The following is a 23,057-nucleotide window of genomic DNA, read 5'->3' on the forward strand; positions in this document are numbered from 1 at the left end:
ACATGGAAGGCTCAGTATGCAAATTTTGCATTCTGACCAAACAATGCAGAATGTGATTTCCATGATTAAGCGTCAGAGATTATTTTCTCAGTTTGTTTGCGGATGGTGGTCTCGTAGTATTCGGAATCTCCTAACCAAGTTACACAAAAATAGCCAGTTTTCCACATATTTCTCTTCACAGGCCATCACACTGATGAACACTTGCAATCAGTCATACATTAATACATCCACTTGCTGCCATTATAAATAATAGTTTTACAGATAAAATGTATACAGTTTTAAACATGTACATATCATCATGCACTGTCACAGTCTATTTAAATCCTACATGCTGTAAATACTTTATGTGGACATGTACACATAAATATAATGCATGTAGGCCTCTCATGATAACACTCTGTTGTCCCAGATAAAATAAAATGCAGTAAATGATATTGCTGCAATTTTGAAACCATTTTGTGGCACTAATATGATTATAATATAATAGCACTGGAATTAATACACAAAAATACTTCAACATATTTTTTTAAAGTAACTAACACCTGTTAATGTACTAAAAATCATACCTTTACAGGAGTAGGCCACAATGGCTCAGTTTAAGACTTAATACAAAATTTGGCCAACAAAAATAAAACCAAGTGATGGCTCTTGACTAACAGACAAGCCTAGTCAAACTCGGGAAATACCACAGTTACTTCCACAAACTAGTTGGTGTGCTGCAGTCGGCTCCCGAGGAAGGACTGCCTGAGAGCCTGTCTGTTTGCTGGTGCATTTAGGGAGTGTAGGATGAAGTTATTTGAGGATTAAACAACATATTATGAACTTTTTTTCTCATTGTCAGGGTGTTACAAGATAGCTGCTATCAGGACTGTGCCTCTTCCACTCCAAAAGTGCAAGCTACAGGTACGCTACACTGTGTTCTTTGAAATGTTGGTGAGTTGGAGAAAAAAATTAAAAAATAAAGGAAGACTCGCTGGTCCCAAGTCCTATAATGGTTGGGAAAACCTTGCCATTTATTTAGGCATGCATATTATATCAGGGCAATATCAAGGTCAGTGAAATGATAATGTTTTTATATCATACGATAAGTCTATCACATAATGTTTGTGAGTTCATGTACATAACCATTCATTTAATGTTTATTTATTTGCACTATTTATGTAATTTACAATTAACAGAAACTTTTGACTTGTACATTAACTTTTAAATTATTGGTCATAGCTGCTTTATATATATATTAAATACATGCTAGTGCAGTGCCTGTTCAAAAGATACCTGTTCAGAACAAGCCAATTGCTTAATCCGCTGATCCAAAGAACTTCACACTGAACCTTGCACTTCTTTGGGTCCTGACCAATACACCTGCCGTGACATGGTTGCATCCCCTACCAATGAATGCTAAAGTATAAGCGTCATTTGCCAACAAGTCGCTATTTGTGATTAGGCTGTTTCAAAGAACCAAAACATTCATTGTGGTAGTTACATCACTGATGCTTGAAATCTTTGAGTTTGCTACAATGAAACATCTCCAATCGCTCCTTCAACATTGGTTTGAAAAAAGTGCTGGAGAGTCTTGCTTGAGTGGTGAGGAGTAATCTGGCAAAGAGTGTAAGAATGGAGTACTGGCTGTGTGTCATCAGGCACAGGTGAGCAGAGTTGCCTTGATGAGGTGGGTGTGACTGATGCTGAGGTCAGAAATCAGGGTGAATTAAAAACTACTGAGTGGGAGCTGGGTGACTGGGCAGGCAGAAGTGAGCAGGTGACCAGTAATGCAGAACTCTGACAGGCAAGAGACAGGGAGCGAGCTGTACCCAGCATACAGTTCAGCAGAATATAATTTTTATTTAATAGGGGTCCCCTGTCAAATACTACACAGTGCAGACATAAGACATAAATAATATGTCCCATAGAGCTCCCACTCGATACTGCACTTCCTTGGGTTGATCTGTTAAGTGATTGTTAAGAAATTATAAGGACATACAGACAGACTCCTTTAATTGTAGTTAGATTTATATATACATAACTGTTTTCCCCACATGTTTTCACTGTATATAATAGTCCATCTGTCTCTCATCTCCCACCCATCCTTAGACTTATTGTACCCCCACTTTGACCACCTATTAAACACATGCATGACAATAGTAGGTCCCGTATCTTGGGTCTCATTATAAACTCTTGGTAAATCTGTAAGTTGTGATTTGCAAATAAAAAAAAAAACAACAACTTGGTACTAAAAACCTACACCAGATTCATGAGCACTGTGGGAAACTCTGATTTGATCATAGGCACATGTGTATGGTCATGAATGCCAATCAATTGTAAATTAATTAAAGGAGCACAGCTACTTTACCAAACCTGTCATGCATGAAATGACAGACTAACAGAGGGAAGGGAAACAACGAGATGTGGTGGAAGAAAACATGCCAGCCCTGAGCTTGTGATTCATTTTACTATTATAATGTATTTATTTTATAATATATAAAATGCAATATATCATCCTATTTTTAGAGTAAAAATTCAGGTTTTTAATTGTGCTCAGGACAAGCAATATTTATGCACATTCCTTATTTACACAAGTACTACAAGCAGTCAGGGGCAGGCATAGGTTTTGCTAGTAGTGATGGAAAAATCAGAGCTAATATCATATTGATGAATGCCGTAATACATGTAACAGTTTACACACAAATTAACTCTACTCATGATTCATGAATGAGCCCCATGGACCCCTGAACCATGTTTATTTTGTAGTAACCAAGGCTTTTTTAATTCCAGGATTTCAATTTAAAGTAACTTCCAATCAACAAATGGTACGTTTTGAAACTTGTAACAGCAGCCATGCCAATCTTATTCTAGATGCTGCTGCCACTGCTTTGGATGTTGTGGTTTTTTTTTTTTTAAAACGGTCATTAAGATAAACATGTTGCTAATGTTGGCCATATGCTGTTTGCTCATTGCATTAGTTCCTAGAGCCTCACCTAAAATTCTGGCCGTATCTTTAACATTGCACCTTTAAAAATAATCAGCAGAATTTTAAAACTGACAGGACACTAGAGTAAAGGTGTGAAGTTAATTTCCTCCACTCAATATTCAGCAAACACCTCCTGCTTCGAGTTATAAAAATGGATGGATGGATGAACTTAGTCCTACTACCACTCCCGCTAATGAAGTTTTAGCAAAAGATCAACTGGGAAGGTCAGCTCACCTTGGATTTCCCCTTTAAATCAGTTTATTCCACATCCTCCCTGTGCTTAGCCCCTAACCACTAAACTAATTTCTTATGCATTTTATTCAGACAGTGCAATTCCCTCTATCTCTATTACTCCCAAATCAGTTAACCTATCTGTTTGTTCCTCTCTTTTTTCAAGGCCCCTCCTGAGCTGATTATAAACTCTTTGTCAGAAATTATAAACACCATATTCTCATTATCAGATTGCAATAGTTCCCCTCCCTCACACTAAAGTCCCAAGCCTTCAATGTTCCCATAGTAGTCCCATAGTGGTGATAAACAGACATGTTTTCATTCAGGGTTACTCACTTATAAACTTTCCATTATGCCTTTCCTGATGCAAAATTTCTAAAATGTGCTTTGAAATACTGCAAATTCTGTATTTTTTGCATCCATGTCACAAGCTCACAGTCTTCTTCTTCACTGCCTTTGTTAGCACATTGCAACATATGTAAATCACTATTCATCTTCATCTGCAGCATCACTTAATCATTAAATATAAAATGTTTGAAAAAGCACTTGGGTTGGCACTAAATTATCCTGTATAATCAATGTTTTTGTTTCTTTGTTTCTTTGTTTTTGTTACACGGAGCTTAAAAGGTGTATGCATATTGTCATTGTCTAGTGCAAACCTCATATCTCCACATTTCACTATTTTAATTTTCTTTTTCATAAATACATTTTTATTGGTCCCTCTCTATGTCTATCAGTGGGTTTAAGCATTTCTTAACCAATGAAATGTATTTAAAAAAGCTTGTGACTAAATCTATCTCCAATGGATCCAATGGAAAACACAACTATTCTTAGTTGGATGAAAAATCCAATTGCTCATGCAAGAAAATATATGACATGTATGGTCCCAATAACAAATTACAGCCTTATAGTTGTTACTATTACTTCCTGTTATACCTGTAAAGTTGGACAGTTTAGCATGAAGGCTGAGTTAGTTTTGGAGCGAGCCTCGAGTGGCCATTGGAGGAAGTGCAGGAACTCAGTTTCCAGTCCTCGAGGTTGCTGCTTTGGTTACTTGAATTGACAGGTAACTTATTGATCTATCATTGATCTATCAACCTGCATCATCAGAACACAAAAGGAATAATCAAATCCTAATAATTAAGTTTATGGAGCAATTAAATTTTTCTGATTTATGTTCTTTGGTGCTGGAAAGAGCTCATGAAATAACTGATTATAAACAGTATTAGTATTATCAGACTGCAGACCTACTGCATGTTATGAATAATGATTAACATGTAGAGACAGAAGGACAACATCTTGCACAGTAATGATTGGGGGCTTATTACTGTGGACTCGCTGACACACACATTGTAATGGACTCAGTGAACTGAAAAAGCACACAGAGTCAGATACAAGCACAGCAGTTTTAACAGCTTTTGACCTAATAATCTGGGAAAATACCTGTGCTGCATATCTATGTTACCATGGTTACTAAATGACTTGCATAAGCATATACACGACTCACAGATATACAGATTTACAACCCAATTATAAGATTGCTTCCTGAACAAACTTCTCTGTCAACAGATGGGTTTATTTACAGCTTAGCTTTTAGGTTCATGCTACATCAATATATGCTATAACAAAACCCTGGGGTTGGTGTGTTTGTGTTGTAAATTCGGAGTCTGCCTAACAACAGACCCACCTTTTCCAACAGTCTCAATTTGTTTGTTTGGTCTGCACCAGGGTTTGCGGGACCTACCAGCCGAAATGCACTGTTCCAACCGGGCAAACTGACTTAAGTTTGTCTCAACCAAACCAAATAGGTTTGGTGTAAAATGTCATAGCATATCTCAATTAAATGCGGCCAAGTTTGTCCATATTGCCTGCCAGTGTGTATCTGAGAGCACCTAACACCAGTCACCACACATGGAGCTCTGATCACTAAGCAGTGTTGCGTTTCATGTCTTGGCATGACAACACGTGATTTGGAACAAGCTGTGACAGAGAAGCCAGGAGGGGGGGAAACATCACCTTAACCTGAACCTGACATATCTGGTGAGACAAACATCATCACTTTATATATAGAAGATGTGAGCTACTGTATATGACATTGTTTCTGATTTTGTCTTCACACATACACCACAAAGTGGGTGTAAAGAAACTACATTTACTTCCCTCCTGACCACCACTGTATTTTAACGTAGCCAAATTTACAATACAGTCGTGCTCATTACATTTTTTTTTTTCTGTTTCTGTTGTCAGACAACAGAACAGGAATTAAATTTAATTGCAGCTCATAAATAATATGTTGACCAGCAGTCATTCCCAAGCCGCTGAGCTGCAGATAAAGTCATTATTAAATGATTACAACATTGTCAGACAAATTAAATAAAAATGCAGGTTAATGACAGCAGCTGGGATCAGCTGTAGTGACATTTTAAATGAGTGATGGCAGAGAAACTTAGGAGCAACAAGAGGTTGTCATATTCAATGAAGCCAGAAGTTTCCACATTGAAATGAGCTGCAAATTAGCTTATGCTTCTAATTAAAAAAAAGTCTGTTTCTCTGCAACACTGAAACTGAGTTGGGCTGGAACATGTCTGTAATGTGGCGCTACAGGATGCAGTCTCCTTTTGATGTAAAAGTGTTTGTTTTTTTGTTTTCAAAAAATCCAAAACAATTGCTGAAAACAACAGGATAACACGAAGTTGAGAATTTTTTGACCAAGGCATCAACACATTGGTGCATCGTCTCTGTCATTTTTGAATTACATATGTCCTCTTCATTCTAAAAGAGTTAACTTGCTATTGGTGTTATTAGTCGGTCTGTAGATAAAGTTTCAGTAATGGTGATGATTTTGTAGGCCACGATCACTGATGACTTCAAGCTTAATATTACTGCTTCCACTATAATTCAGTTTATTTATTATACGTCATACATTATAATTATTGTCTCCTAATTGGAAGATTGGCACTCGTGTATTTCATCTGGCTCTTCCAACACAATGGAGACTGTTTTCAGGAGATGCTAAAAAGTATTATTATTATTTTTTTTTTTTTTAACATTGTCCTGGCATGATTCAGATTTTACTGTGAATAACTGCTGTTAAACTTGGCAACATGGCAACAACAAGCACGTGACCTGGCCATGTGCATCCCTTTTTAGTGCTCCCTGGAGAAAGTTTTTTTGTGTTGTAATCTTGTAACTAAATACATGAAAAGACCACAACCTATTAACACTGTATTTTGTGGTGATGGCACACTTGGGTTTAGGCACCAAAACTACCTAGAAAAAGAATGTGTTTTATAACTACCTTGTCACATATGGGACCTGAATATTTCATAAAGTGACAAAGGCTATGTAGGTCATGTAACATGACGTAACCATATAAAGGATGTTAGGACGCAAACATTAAAAAAAAAAAAAGATAAAAGATCATCTTCAATAAAACAGCAAAATACATGACATCATCAGCATGTTTTTGTAAGTTCTCATTCATTTTTTATGATTAATAATACTATCCAAAAACTGTACTTTTTTACACCAAATCCTTTGTTGCTTCAACAAGTATTACTAACAGATTGGGGGTGTCGTCTGTATCCGTGACTGTTACAGAACAACACTGTCACATTATTTGCCAAGATGCTCAAAGCTGGCAAATATGAAAGTGGCTGTGAGCTAATTTCCTTGCTCAAACAGAGCCAATTGCAAACATACTGTATCTTTGGTTTACAAGATAAAGTAACAACTAATGCATGGCATTTGGAAGATACACTGTTGTAAATATCTGTGCAGATTCATTGGCTCTGCAGTGGAGGTTAAATTTTTCAGTGGAACACTGGAAAGGATAAAACAAAGAATAGCTTCCTTTTGTATATATTTTCTTTACACGTTTACACAGAGCAAATATCACCTTGAACCAGTGATTCCTACTAAAAGTAAACTCAAAAAAAGTGCCTTGGAAGTATAGCACGTCGACAAGGACAAGGATAGTTATACTTTTTAAATCACATTTGCAGCTGGGGCAAGATTAAATGTCACATATTTGATTTTCAGGCTGATAAGGTTTAACGTTCCCTACAGAAGAGCAGCAGCGGCGGCAGAAGTGTTTTGTCTTCGTGCCTGTCACGGCAGAGCAGACCAGATGAGACCTGAACCGCCACGCCAGATGGCAGGTGTCGGTTCTGTGGGACACAGACCACAGGGGACAAACAATGACGACACTGGTGTGTGTGTGTGTGTGTGTGAGTGTGTGTGTGTTTGTGAAAGTGTAAGGGAGAGAGGCAGATAAATAAATAGGAAAGAGAGAGAGAGTTGAGCATGACTGTTATGGCTGAGATTAGAATACAAGTTTTTAAAAATAAACTAAACTACATAAAAATAAAATAAGTCTCATTGACTCTTTAATAGGGAATATGGCAAACCCTAATGGCAACGGACAAAAACTTAATTATCTAAATTAAACAGACAGTAAAAGTGTTACCAATAAATTCATGACCTTTAAAGATCAGTAAGTTTGCTGAGCGCTTTATATGATAGGTAGCTGTCATAGCTGCTTTTCACTAAACTAAAAAGGGCTGTGATTTAGATTGGCACCAAAATAAAACCTAAACATGACCAACTGCAACATTTCAAAGCAAGCTGACCAGATCACTTGAAATTAATAGATTCCTGCACTATTCTACACTATCATGTCACCACACATACATACACACACACACACACACACACTGCAAATAAAAGTAAAAGGTGAAAACTGCATAACACTGAGAAATACCTGTTCATCATCACACCATAACTTCTCCTACTTTAAAATCAAACAGAGGCCATTGTAAAGACTGTTAATACGCCACTATGACACCAAACTTAGTTTTTAACAATTTTGCCTCAACTGAAATGACTTGAAGTTGTTTCATTCACTGTTGATCTTAAAATCTATTGACTGAAACAACAAAGCAGGCTTGCCTTATTGCACAATCCAAATCTTTTATTAGCTTCACGGTTGTTCTTGTTGTTTCCCTTAGTGAAGGGGATTTTGAAAATGGTAACACACAGATAACGGAACAGCTTTTTCCAGAATAGCTGGCCAATGACAGGCTGGACCAGCTTCGTCTTGTCTGAACCAAGGGTTTGCACCGAGATGCACTCTCAGTTAAAGAAGTTTAGCACTCATTGATTTAACTTGAATTGGTACTAAGTAGTTTGGATGTACAGAAGTAGAGTTAGGTACCCAGTCCTTAAAGGGATACTGGTACTCTGATTTTTATTGCTGAGGGCGCGAAATTGTCTGACTTTGTCTGAAGGTAAGTGTTTATAGTTATTCCCATCAGTCAAACTCCCACTTAAAGCAAGCAGCCAGCGCTTGAGAGGCACAAGATATGATTAATCAAACTGGGATAACCGCACACACATTTGGATAATTTTGGGCATTCTTGACTGACTGGTCATTAATTCAAAGCTTTGGCCAGTGACCAAGGGAATGACAGTGTCGATCGAAGCAGCTGGGATGAGCTTTCTTAGCAGTGTGACTCATCTCACCATTAACACCTTGTGAGGAGACAGATGAGGTTTTTGGCCACCTATTGGGATGCCTCCTGGCAAAAAGGAAGGTATTCCAGGCCAGCTGATTGAAAAGACCTTGGGGTATAGTTTAATTGCACTGGGCATGCTTAGGGATCAGGTAAAAGAAGTTGACATTTTGTGTTGCATTATACTTACAACAACTTAGAATTTGCATCGAATAATACTTGTGATTATTTTGCTCTGTTTGTCAAGGGTTTCCTAGATAACATGACCTGGAAGAGAGTATTTTTCTACTGGACAGAGCTTTAAACACCTTTAAACTGTCCTGCTGTTGGTTTGGGGCATTGTCAAAAAAGTTCAAAAATATTACTCAACTGCAAGATTAAAAAATAATTGCCACTATTGGCTCTAGAAGGCAACGTTTAATTGTAATATGTGGTGAAGTACCACAGTGAAGCAGTGACGTTTCTGGAAAACAACTGAGAAACTGTTTCAGGATAAAATAACCAGACAGGAATGTCTGTTTCTGACTAAACCAGCAAATTAAATGCCTGACTAATCAAGGTATCACCCTGATGCGAAAATCATATAATGAGGCTTAGCCTCTACAGTCATGCTAGTGTTGCTGTGAGGCTGTACTTAGGCACAGCTGTGCTTTATGCTTACTGGAAACACATCTAAGCTTAGTTGTTGGCATACTAATTAGCCTTATACACAAACTACAACTGAGAATGACAGAAATGTTATTAGTTTTGCAGGTATTTGAGCCTGAATAGAAGCATTGGCCAAATTAAAATTTCGACCCGATGAGGATGCTGGAGGAAAGTTTAAGGGATCACCAAAGTTATTACAATTCATGCTGAGGGGGACATGACTGTCCATACCTAATTCCACAGACATTCATTCAATAGTTGTCAAGACAGTTAGTTGGCAATCACAAATGTCAACCTCATGGTTCCACCATAGAGGAAAGCTCAGAGTATCATTAAAGTAATTTATTCTCTGGGGAGTCTGGATGTCTATGATGTCAATCCATCACATAGACTTTGAGATATTTTGCTTGACAACTTTAAACTGCTGGTGGTGCTACAGAAAAAGTCAGGAAATCACCAGCATCATTAGGGTTTATCACTTCCACCATGACACTTTGTACCACATTTCAACCAACGGTCTGGGTCAAAGTGATGGGCCAACATAGTGATGGACTGATATTGCCACCCTTGGACCATGCCAATCAAAATCTAATACTGTCACTGATTTGCCACATTGCTCACAATAACCTCATTCAACCTTATATTAAAAGGATGTGGCAACATTTCTGACCATGGTATACATTATCATACAACCACATCAAATACAGTTCTTGAATGAAGTAAGAAAATTTCTTCAAATACAACAGAAGCCACTTACTAACAATGTGTTCCAACCTGTCTGTCTGTATTAGAGTGTGGTGCAACAGAATAAGACGACATCTGCAGATGCCTCCTCCGGCTCAGTAACAGTAACACTGCCTGCAATCTGCTACTGTTTGTTACCTCTCACAGAGCAGAAAATATCTGATTTTGTGTGTGGCTGACAAATCCCCCCCCCCCCCCAAACTTTAGGTTACAATATGTGTGTGCTGGATTTTGCCGTGTGGCATCAGCCAGAGAGCAGAAAGCATCCCACCAACTGCCCCCAATTATACACCCTGCCCTCTGACACACTGCGCCGACAGACTGACCAATGTCTCGCTGCGAAATCTAGACAGGTATAATTTCATGGCACGGGCTGGTTTGCCGTCACACAACCAGCAACCATCCCTGAGGACAGCTTATTTAGTGCACCATCCACCTCATCAATCTACATCTGGGCGACTGGCAGCATGTGGGATTGTTAATAGATCAGGTTCTTTTTTTTCTGATTGCATTGACAAACGGGTGATTTGTCTGGTTTTTGCCTCGCTTGTCAAGTGGTGATGATGTGGTAAAGGTAAAAAGTTGTAACTCATGCTCAGTATTTCCCTTTTCCTTCATAGATGAATTTATATATTATGTATACAGCACACTGTTTGTGTGTGTGTTTAAATGGTTACTATTCTCTTGATTAAAATCAATTCACGTTTAAAAATGTCTTTGGTATGTGGCCATATGGTTGGCCATATAATACATCCCGCCGAGCTCCCCATTTATTTTTCAAAAGGGTGTATTTTGGATCATTGTTATACATTTACCGCCTCGGCTAATAGCCCCCCTCAGTAACCATAGCAACACACAGGTAAGTGGAAAGGAGTGCTTAGTTCGCCACGCAGCATGAAGCCCATTTCTAAAACTGTTGACCTATAAAAACATACACCCACCAACATGAGGAGGCTACCAGAACCATATATGTTTCAGACTGTGTGTGTGTATGTGTGTGTATGTGTTTGTTTGAAGACAGCAAATGCAGGAAAAATCAATAACTCGAGTTTTTTTATATTTTCAGGGTCTGTGTTGTCTTTGTCAAAGAGTTTTTTTGGGGTTTTTTTGTATTTACGTGTGTGTTTGACTGTGTGTGTGTGTGTGTCTTACAGCTTTCTCTACAAGTGCAGAGTCTTCTAAATGACAGCACATACCGTAGGACTTTGCAGTTTGGGAAGTAAACACAAATCTGTCTTTTTCTGTCTCTCTCAGGAAATTTGTCCTCCCCTGCATCCATCTTCCTTTTTTGTACTGCACCTACTCCCTCTTCCCAACTTCATCACCCTCTCTTCTCCTCTATCTTTTATATCTTTCTCCCTCACATATTTTGTTCCCTCTTTGGTGAATTACTCTTCCCTTTCTTCCTCTCCATCCTCCCTCTTTTCTTTGTCTCCAGAGTTGTCTGTCACCCTTCAAGTACCTCCTTTTCACTTTTTATCTCCCCTTTACCTCCTTCTTTCCCTTCATCCTCCCTTGTTTCTCCCCCCGGGCTTTGCTATGTCTGATCTATCAGAAGCTGCAGACAGCTGTCTATTCCCTGCAGGCAGCCATCAGAGACACTGACCATATGGGGGGAATAGTGATTGCGTTCTGTTGGTCTCTTATTGTGTTGTTTCCCTTTTCATTTTTAGCAGTTTCCTGAAATGCTTCTTGTATAGCCGTTTCTTTTGCTTCCTTTCAATTTGCTTCTCACTAAATCTTTTGGGCCGCCAAGAGCCGAGCTGCTTGCAGTGAAAAGGGGAGGTGGAGGGGGATGGAGGGGAAGTGGGTATTTTTGTGACAAAGCCACGGACACAAGGTGTATTGAGGGATCATTAGGGAATAATGTGACAGTTACGTACCTGTACTGCGTTGTTTGGCTTGTTTGGGCTGTGTTTTTAAATTCAAAACACTTGTCTTTAAAAGGAATTGAGGCCACCAGGTATTTTTGTCGCAGGTATTTTAGGATTTTTGTATGCATGGCAGAGAACATTTGAGATAAAAAAGGAAAAAAAACATTTTGTTGGGATTATGTGGAATAATAAATGTCAGCTTCAGTTTGATATTTGTCATTGTACATTGCAGCACAGTACAACACTTGTATAGAATATGCCAGAGTGTATTAACATTTCTTTCTTTCTTTGTGTTTATTGCAGATATAATGTTAAAGTTACATTAAAAGGACTAAACTTAAGGATCAAATGACATGTATGGTGTGAAATTGATTATCACCCGACTCTGCACTTCCTCTCCTATCCATTTTTCCCCAGAGACTGCAACAGCATGACCCTACATACTTTTACCCTCCTTCAAGCCACACCTTCTGGGGTTTAAAAGTGAAACCAACACTGAAGCGCCAAAAACTGCACTTTCTCTGATGGCCACTTGATGCTGGATCCCAAATGCGATAAATCCCCATGGACACCCTTGTTAAAACCCATTTATTTGGTCTCTGTAACTGATTTCCCTGCTCATGACAACTGTAAAGGGTGTGAATTTTTATATAACTCACCCATGTAAAAGTTAATAAGGCTTAAAGTTATGCATACTTTGAGCTACATGTGAAAGCTGTCTGTTGTTAAGATTGTTAAGGTAACGTAACCATGGTGTTACCCTAAATGCACTATTTCAATATGTTTTCAGTTCATGAAAGGTAACTGAAGTTTTGGTCACCTAATAAAGTCAGCATTTGGTATTACTAAAGGGGTAAAAATATTCACATGGACTTTTATAATACTTAGACAACGGAACAAATGGTGTCTAATTATTCCTATGTAAATGCTCACCTGGCATACGCCAACTCTAAGCTAGCCTCCAGGTTACTTCCCTGGTATGTGGCCCTCTAAACATGTGCAGCAGTGTTTCTCCCACTGGCTGTGCCTGTGAGTTCTCGCTCGGGTGATAGACTTAACATTGTGATGACGTCACTGATTTTTAAATTGCTTTTCTCGACTCATTGCTTATTGACTTTGTTTGAAGTTTGTGGTTTCCTGTCAACAGTCTTACAGATGTCTCTTTTATTATTATCTTATATTGGCCTACAGGGGAAATGCTCTCTGTGCCACAGGGGAATTGTGGCCACTGGAAAAAAAATGTCTGCAAGACTGATCATCTGTCCTGTGGACCCACAGCACAAAATAGTTTTAAGTCTTTGTTTTTTGCAAGTGAAAATTAGTGTTAGCATTATCAAAGTTACGCTAATCATATCTGTAAATTTACTGTGCCAACCAATATAGCAGCTAGGTTTAGTTCAACCCTCTCTTCCAAATATGGTCACTTCTGGCTCAAAAAAATCCAAGATGGGAAATGAGAGTCCACAAACTAATAGGTGACGTCACTGTGGCTACGTCGATTACTCTATATAGTCTTTAGTGAGGTTTAGGCAGGATGTGTGAGATTCTTTAAGGTTAGTGTAAGACAATCAGGGTAAGACAATCGAAGTAAGGCAGAGAAGGGTGAGTCATGCCTTCACCACCCTTGGAAAAAAAAAAAAAACAACTCAATACTTATTTACTGTCTTGATTCACACTCACTGTTTTCATCAATGTTGTTTCCAGCCATAGCAGTCTGCTGTTTTCAGTAAAAGAGCTCTGATACATCCCAGGGTGTGCTCCCTACCCACAAACAAATGGCATTTAGTTAGCGACTAGCATAACTGTGGAGCGCATAGTAGCAATTAAGCTATATTTTTAATCCAGGAGTTGGTGTGTTTTCATGTTCATGTAGTCTGATAAGAACAAAGTGTTCTAGTTTCTTCATCTAGCTTTCATATCTAATGACACTTGAAGGTACTTAACAAATATTTATGTTTGCAAGGAAACATACAGGATACTTAAATTATTAGGTTGAGTTTTAGCTCATTGTTGGTACAATTGGTACAACAAGAACTGTGGCACATGCACACACTTTGTTGTCTCCCTGAAGTGTCTCTATAAATCTGTTTACTTCTTCCCAGACATCAAAGACTAAGATGGTGAAACTGATGATTTTACAATCACAAACTCGTTATTGAAAACAGTGGTTCACGGTCCAGAAGTGGCTCACAGGTAAAATTTGAAAATGACTTGTGAATGTGTCAAGTTTATAACAAAACACTCATCGAAGTATGGTAAATTTCTGGCACAGAGCTTTTATTTTAAAGTGACGTCTTTGTTTCAAAACACTTTATTTCAATGTGTTCTAAGCGAATGTGTTGTTTACATTTTGTGACAAATTTAATCATTTGGCCATTCCTCTCATATGTTGACCTTGAACTAATGACTAAGGAAAAATCTGGACCCTGTGGCTGGATCAGTTGGGAATCACTGATTTAAAGGAATGCATTTAAGAAAAAGGAGCAATTAAAATTTCGCACATCCTTCAAATATTTTCCAATTTTTACCTGCGCTTTAAAATTTGGTGAGTTTAAATTCAAGTATGCTGCCAATTAGTTTCCAACAGGCATACGTTCATTTGATGGATAGATCAGGCTGTTGTCTGTAGGATGTATGAGAATCCCCCTTGTCAATGCCTTTAAGCTCCATTGTCCCCCATTAATCACAGAATAAGTCATTATAAAAATCCTTCAGACAGAGGTCTTATTGTATGTTACCTTTCACTCAGGTCACTTTTCTCATTTCTCTCCTCAAGGTGAATTCCATTAATGGATACAGTGAAAAGATAATTAATCACATGGAACTTATGGCAGGTTTGTGATGATTGTGAGTAATTGTCCCAGTCTTTACAAGTCCATTTAATTAAAAATAAGGGGGACACAGATCTATAAATGTTCTTTATGCTGCCAACATTTGTGTGTGTCTGGAAGCGTTTGCAGGGTTAAAAGTTGACTTAGTGCAGGCTTGAAAAGGAACGTTAGCAGAGTTTTAGCTTGGATGTCTACCTCCATTAATTTCTTCATCATTTTGATGTCAGGTTTAGTGGCTATTTTTGTCACATATATGTATGTGTCTGCAGAGAGTGGCATCATCTTCACTTTACATTCCGATGATGCCAAATTGTAAAATACCTCATTGCTCCCCCACTCTTTCTCAGTGCCATTTTGTTGTTCTCTCTGCCCCCTGCTCCCCTAGCTCTGTGGCATTTGGGCCGTCGGACCATAACCGGCTGATTGTTTGGTCTGTCAGAGCATGATAAGCTCCCTAAAACATGTCAATAGTGCTACTGGCAGGGGACAGCTGCAGGAGCCATAAACTGGCCCCTAGCCGACTGGACTCATCAAGTCCAGCTGAAGCCAGTGGCAGTGATTCATTTACTATACTACCATTCCAGTCACAAAACTCTACAAACCCACATGGATTTGCTGCTGACAGATTGGAGTTTTAATTATACAAGAATAAGCAGAGCTGTTGCTGTTGGTTGAGCTAAACCTCCATGAGCAACGCTCCATAGAAGCTTTAGCAATTCAAATTAGCTGATTGGCAAACTCAGACAGCAACTGGATAAAATATGAATACAGTATAAAATGTCAATTAGTTTGAAAATTAACTCCTGACCTTGGAAGCAGTAGTTGTAGGAGGTAAGCAAATCTTAAATCCAGGTCCACTTACTAGTTTTTTTCAAAGCTTTCAACTGCATCCAAGGGACTAACTCAGAGGTAGTTTGGTCAGTTGTCATTAGGGATTTACCTAAATCTGAATATGTTCTTTTGGAAAGTACAAATACTGAGACGGAAAGAGATACTTATTCCACCCAAAGTTGCTTGTTAATATTCTATGATTCACATGTCAGTTTCTTCAAATCAATCATATTTTAATCAGGCCAAAGTAGGCAAATTTGCAAATTCTAGGATAGTGAAGGAATGTCCCACCCTATTTCCCCAGTGAGTGGCTGGTAGTCATTGTCTTTGTGGGCTGGATTGGTTAGGTTCAGGCAAAAGGAGTGGGACTGGTTAGGGTTTGGGTAAGGATGTCAGGGTAACCAATCAGAGGCAGAGTAAGGCAGACAAAAGGCAGGCCATTCCTTCACCATCCTATGATTTGCAAATCCCCCCCCCAGGAGAGCTGCTCAGCCTTGCTCCCAATTTTTATTTATTTATTTTTATTTTTTATTTTTTCAGTTGTCACTTGCAGAATTGCAGCAAAAAAAATCCCCTGGGGTTTGCTAAAAGCTTATACATTTTTGAGCCATGATGGTTTTATTTTGGCTGGACAAATATGACTAAGAATATTCAATGGGCCGCATACCGCTGAAGTACAACCAAGTTAGAAACCTTTTTAGGCATTTGCGCAACTCTATTGGAATAAAAAGGTGCCATCTTGGTATCTGGTATCTAGTTATTATTATGAAACTATGATTTTAACAAGTAAAATGGAAGGACAGAAAGGAAGTAGCTCTCACCAATGTAACCTCTTAATGGCATTTAACACAATGGGAAAAGACTTCAGAACACATAGCCATAAAAAAACCCAGCTGGGATCAAGAAATTCAGCCACCTCAATAATGCTTAAAACTATAAACCGGCACAAAAATGACACTAACCAACAAAAACCACCATGTTCCATACAAACACAGGTTGTTCTCATGCACCATTTGTACTTTTTCCTACAGAAAATAATCCACTACAATTTGTATGTGTCCTGTAGCCAGTAATTCCTGTATAACCCACATATTTGGGAAACCTGCAATTATGACCAGTGCATTGATGTGAGTAAGTGAGGAACCAGTCCCCATAAGAAGGAAGGTTGGAGAGGTAGATATGTCATCAAAGGACTGTCCTCCAGGAGACCTGGGTTTGCAACCGAGTTATTTAAAGGTACGTCGTCACAATGTTTATTTTACTAAACCTAACCATGGCAACTTTATATACATAACCTCTGTAACTTTACCTTCAGCATGCAACGGAATTCATGGGGCACTAATTTGCAGGATATCAAACCAACCGTTGTATGAGGATATGTTGCATTACAAACACTAACAAATAGTAACATCTGCATTTTGGAACAAAAAACAGTAAACAGTAACAAATGAACAAACTGAACAAATGCTTTAGTAGTACACACTCGTCAAGCACAAGGCATGCTAGGAAATAAAATTATGATTACAGATAAAAAATGGTGGCAATAAGATTAAAAACAAAAAAAAAGGACTAGGACTTTGGTTTTACCAACTAGTCTTTTCATTTACTACACGTAATTGAAAAGTTATTGCTATATTATATAACGATATTATATATATCAGTACGTTTAACCTTGTATTTCAGTTATTATACATTATACATACATATACCCAATTAGAATATAAATAAAAAGAGCTTGGGAACAAATGTAGCAAGAGGAAATCAAAGCCCGCTAAAATAACTTGTTTTTTAACAAAGTTGCTCCTTCTGACAAAAGGGGTATCGGGAATAATTTTGATCAGTTTCTATTTTCTCCAGCTACAAAGCTACAAACTAAACAGAAAAAAATAAATGAATCAAATCTTATGTGACTTTATTCATCAGCCTATCATGTGCCTGTGCAGCAGTTACATAGCGTCTCATACATATGCTGCTCTACGAGTGTTACTGTGAATTGTTTCCGTGCATGATGAGCTCTACAGAGGAGAGGCAGACATGGGGGGGGGGGGGGGTACCTTGTCACTGCAATTAAATGGGTTCAAATCTGGCTTGTGACTGCTCTGACCTCAAATCTCGCTGTTTTCCAGCATTCTTTTCACTTTTCAAAACACTGATATCCAACACAGCAGAGATGCGTGCAAAGTAGATTTTTTTTGTCTTCAAGATGAATTCATATTAACCTTTTATTGCGAAAAGACATCAATTTCTACTATTCACATAAACCAAGAAGATGATAAAAAAGAAAAAATACTGATGTTTCCGTCACTTTTGTGTGACACAAAAACTCAATATCACTTCAGCCCTAACCCAGCTTAATGTGCAGTGATGCAGCAGACTGATCTAACCTCTTGCACTCTGATCTAACAATATAATAGATGAGTAATAGATGAGGCTATTTAAACTTGGTGAGTCTATACACAATGCATTAGTGAGATGACTCATACAGTGTTGTTTTCCACAGCAGCCATCAATAAATATGGAATGAGAGACGGAGGGCGACTCATTTCATTCTCATTTGATCTCAAGCAATTATTTATGTGCATAATATCTATCATGAGTATGATTTAACTACCTCAACAACAAAAGACGGCAGAGATATGTCAATGATAAAGTGCAAAGATTTGAGGATGTTGGGGAACTTACGAGAGGATCCTCTCCAGCCTCCCTCCTGTGGAGCCAATAATTTCTCCGAGAGTACAGAAGGTTTGGCCCAGAAAGTCCTTAGGGGGGGAAAAGATAAAAGAAAGAATTGCATGAAAGGGTAAAGATATAGTCCAGCCAGCAGAGAAGTTCTGTAAATATGACTAAGAACAGTTTACTGTTGCTATAATCATTTTTAATGTTCATTATGACCCTTAAGGTATCCTGGCTGAATGAGACAAAATCCATAGTCCTTTAACTGAGGCTAATATGATAGTCCAGCAGTCTGTTTTAGTCACATAACGAGGATATCTTCCAGTAAAAGGAAAATTCGGACTTCCAGCACCTGCGTATCCATGAGAGTCCTCATTGGTGCATGTAGCATAGTTGTTGTCATTCGCCCATGTCTGCAAGGGTCTGGGTGGAACACTATATTGACGTCCCGGACACAGCCCAAAATTAGCGACCCTGCGGACTGTACTCATACACTGATGATCTCATTACTTGCGCCGGTGTTATGTTTCATGGTCCGATTCTCATTAAGTTGTCTCACATCATATTTTCTCTTTTTGTGTTTATCTTGTTGTTTAGCCAAAAGCCAAGAAATGTAGGAGCTAACTGTTGTGGGATCACCTTTATGCTTCTTTTTCTAGATTCTTTTCCATTTTTAAGTCAGTCAGCAAACAATGTTATGGTGCACTAGGTTGTTCTCATGCACTGTTTGTTTTTCTATGAAAAGTAATGCACCAAGATTCTTATATACACTGGAGATCAAAATTAAATAACAAGTTATGAACACTTGATTTTTTCATATTCATAATGTAATCTTCATTGCTCAATATTTGAAGGAATATTTGTTGTGTCTATTCCATGCTACTAGAACAGTGTTTTACAAAATAACCAAAGCACTTCAACAAAAAAACTTTTTTTGGGAAAAACACTGTGATCAAAATTAGATAACAGCAATGACTGTAGCACAGTAAATTTTCTGAGGGTTACAACATTCAACAATTAGTAAGTGTACAGGCTGTTGCTCTGAATGACTTCAGCACATCTGCTGCCACAGGACATCACTAGTCTCTCACACTGCTCTGGTGTGACTTTAGTCCACTCTTTTTCCAATCTCTTCCACAGTTTCGGTGACTGTAGTGGGTTTCTTGGCCATAACTTTGTCGCCAAGGTTTTTTCAGAGGTTTTCTTTTGGGTTTAGATCTGGATTCTGGGCTGGCTATTTCATTATTTCAGTGTTTTCAGTTTCAAGGAACAGCTTTACCCCTTTTGCTATGTGCATTGTCCTGCATGAATATTGCTGGCTGACTGGGTGATGAACACAGGAGAGGAACCACATGTTGTTGAAAAAGGCATTGCATTCACTCCACTGTGTAGCTGTATAAGAGGCCCAACTTGTGCTGCAGAGAACATTCCCAAAACCATGACACTTCCTCCTCCACCTTTCACTGACTTCTTTACACACTTTGTGTTCAGTCTTTCCCCAGATTAATGACGAACATAATGTTTCCTAATAAATTAAACTTGCTTTCATCACTAAAGTGAACTTTGGACCAGTTCTCCACTGTCCACACAATATGCTCCTCAGCAAAGGTTAGTCTAGCCTTTTAATTTTTTTCTGCCCATGAGAGGTTTGGTCACTGCAGAGCGGGCTTTCAGTCCAAATGCTCTTAAACGTCAAGACACTGTATGACGAGACAGTTCCTTACCCTGTTCAGCGCTAAACTGCAATTACAATTGCAGCTGCCGGAGGGTTTCTCACTCACCATCTTGCAAAGTCAGTGAAGACTGGAAAGTTAGGCTGCCAGTGAAATAGGGTTTGTCAGATAATTAAGGAAATTAGCACCAGGTGCCAGATTAATGCCAATAATCGGGAGGTATCTGAAAGTGTTCTCTAGTTTAGATCACTGCTCTTCTTCAAATATCTCATTTAAGTTTTTTATACTGTGTTTCCGAATATATGTAACTCATGAAATATGCTTAAAATACTGCTCTTTTACACCCGTTTGGATAATTTTAAACAGAACTATGCAGTGACCTTGATATTTAGGAAATTCTAGGTTGTTCTCTAATATTGATCTCCAGTGTATGCTACGTAATTATTAACCACTAATTGTACATAATTCGCTGACGGGAGTAAGTTAGGAAGCAGTCCCTTCAGGAGGTAGGTTGAGGGGTTGATGAAGGGGTTTCCCCAGGAGACCAGTGTTCCAAATGATGGAAACTTTGGTTTGTTTTAAGGCAAATTGTCACCACGTTTCTTTACCTGAACCTAACCACAGTAACTTTACTTGCCCAAACCTGACCTCTGTAATTTAAAATATATTATGTAGCTTTATATTAAGTACATAACATCATTCATGGAGTGTTAATTTGTAGGACATCACACTAACCGTTGCATGAGAATATGTTGCCTGCATATCTTTGTGTGACTTGATGTCCATATTCAAGTGAACGGTAGAGTCCACACCATGGATATAACAACAACAACAACAGTGGCATATTATATTATTAGGATCCATTTCAGAACAATCTGATGAACCAAAAAATACTGACAGCCAATCAGAGTCCTTGAACATTTAAGCTTAGCACCACTTTTCACTGAACGTTCATTGGTGTAGATGCTCACATCATTTTTGTTATAATTAGTTATCATTTTTGTTGTATCATTATGCTTATCATTATATTTATTGTTAACATTAATGTTACAGTTATCATTATCATTATAGTTATTGTTACAGTTATGGCAATCATTACAGTTATCATTATGTTATAAGTATTGGTATATCGTAGTTATTGTTATATCATTACAGTTATTGCTACAATTATATTTATCATCACAATTATCTTCATGGTTACCAATACATAGTTAAAGTTATTGTTATTGTTACAGTTATAATGATCATTACAGCTATCGCTGTATGGCTAAAGTTATTGCTATCATTACAGTTATAGGTATCACTGTATGTTCAGTTATCATATAATCACAGTTATCATTCTTGTTGTAGTTACTGTTAGAGTTAAATTGTCATTATTGTAGTTATTATATTTTAGGCGGTGGTGTTGTGGTTAGCACTGTCGCTTCACAGCAAGAGGGTCCCAGGTGGGAACCTGGATTGGAGTGAGGTTCAGACCTTAGGTGGGGGGGACCCTTTTGTGTTGATTTTGCAGGTATTGTGTTAGGGTTTTCTTCCGGTCCAAAGACATGAAGGTCAGGTTCATTGGTAACTTTATATTTGGCTAAAGTTGTGAATGTGTGCCTTAATGGTTGTCTGTCTCTATGTGTCAGCCCTGTGATAGTCTGGCTACCTGTCCAGGGTGTACCCCGCCTCTCAGCAAAGACAGCAGGGATAGGCTCCAGCCCCCGTGACCCTTAATAAGTGATTATGGCTATTGAATTAACTATATTTTGGTTATTGTTCTTGGTATTCTGCTTGACCTTGGGAGGGGTTTTTGTAAAGAGTGAGGACTGTGGATTCAATCTCCCATCATTTACATCAAAATTCCAAACGTATTTCTTAATGGCCAGTTTGGACAGGAGGTACAGTTACAGCGAGTTAACCTGTGTCAGCCTGTGTCTTTTAATAATACCCTTCTTGATACAGCCGTAGAGTGATTCTTAATTTAATACCTCTGAGAAAGCACAGTGTGCTCTATATGTTACAGATTCCCATGTATTTACGAAGCTCTGCACCTTTTTCAACATATGAGTTTATTAGTTAGCACAGGGGAACCAGCTCATTACTGAACATAATCACTCCACACATTTTTGGACCTTGTGTGCTTTCATAAACAGAGTTATAACAGGCCCAATAGCAATTATGAAAGACCATAAAATCAATAGGGATAGTATTAGAGATATTAAAGTTATTAAAGTCCCATTACAGTTTAATCTTGTCTTAGTGAAGTGTCACTTTAAATTAAATATTAAATTTAGGGTTTAATTCCACCTATTACACAAGCATGCATTAATCTAACTAGGTCAAGCCCAGGCAGTCCTTATGGGGTGCATTATTTAGCCGTTGTTGACTGATTATTCTTAAAAAGGACCACACTGTGCATAAGGCAAATGTCCTCATGGTATAAAAGAAAGAGTTTTCCCCTTCAATCAGCATTTTCATTGAACAACAGAGTTTGAAGTTTGGAGCCAGCCACACTACAGAGAACAACATATGGCAACATAAAAAAGCAAAGACATGACACGACACAATAAAACTCCTGCACAGCAACAAGGGCAGAGCACTATGTGTTGATGTTTGTCGTGTGTGGGCGAGCAAGTGTAGGTGCGAGTCCCACAAAACTGAATATGTGTGTATCTCTTGTAAATGTCCTGACGTGCACAATCTGCTGTAGTACACCGTCTCAAACAACAACAGCTGCTTTCACTTTGAAGTGGAGTTCTGAAAGTTGCTTTACCTGAGTGAATGATAAAATGCAGACGGATAAAATGAAGAACACAGACTACGTGGGAAGCGTTCCTGGTGAGAGCTGTTGGTGTTTGTCCTTGATGAAATGAGATAAAAGAATGGGAGGAAAATACAATAAAATCAAAGTGGATGAAACACAGAAAAATCACAAGTCTCTTCTGGGGACAGTGAAATATATTGGAAAATAAAAGGTGAGATGATTGAAGGATATAATAACAGAAATCAGTGGATATCTGCATATTCGACACTCACCTTCTGCTCTCCCATGGGGGTTGATTTGTTAAGGAAAAAAAAAAGACTTA

The 23,057-nt window shown here is 38.3% G+C and overlaps 1 protein-coding gene across 1 annotated transcript in view; it reads right to left on the minus strand.

Moving 5' to 3' along the window:
* The window catches only part of LOC121946809 (copine-9-like), a 93,426-nt gene that overhangs the window by 38,723 nt on the left and 31,646 nt on the right, over positions 1 to 23,057 (minus strand). Inside the window, exons 6-7 of the mRNA XM_042491570.1 lie at positions 23,008 to 23,010; positions 18,323 to 18,399 (exon numbers count right to left, since the gene is read on the minus strand). Of these exons, the coding sequence (XP_042347504.1) occupies positions 18,323 to 18,399; positions 23,008 to 23,010 (80 nt within the window). The remainder of the gene's footprint in view (positions 1 to 18,322; positions 18,400 to 23,007; positions 23,011 to 23,057) is intronic.

The sequence above is a fragment of the Plectropomus leopardus genome, chromosome 8 (assembly GCF_008729295.1).
Source record: "Plectropomus leopardus isolate mb chromosome 8, YSFRI_Pleo_2.0, whole genome shotgun sequence".
Taxonomy (NCBI): domain Eukaryota; kingdom Metazoa; phylum Chordata; class Actinopteri; order Perciformes; family Serranidae; genus Plectropomus; species Plectropomus leopardus.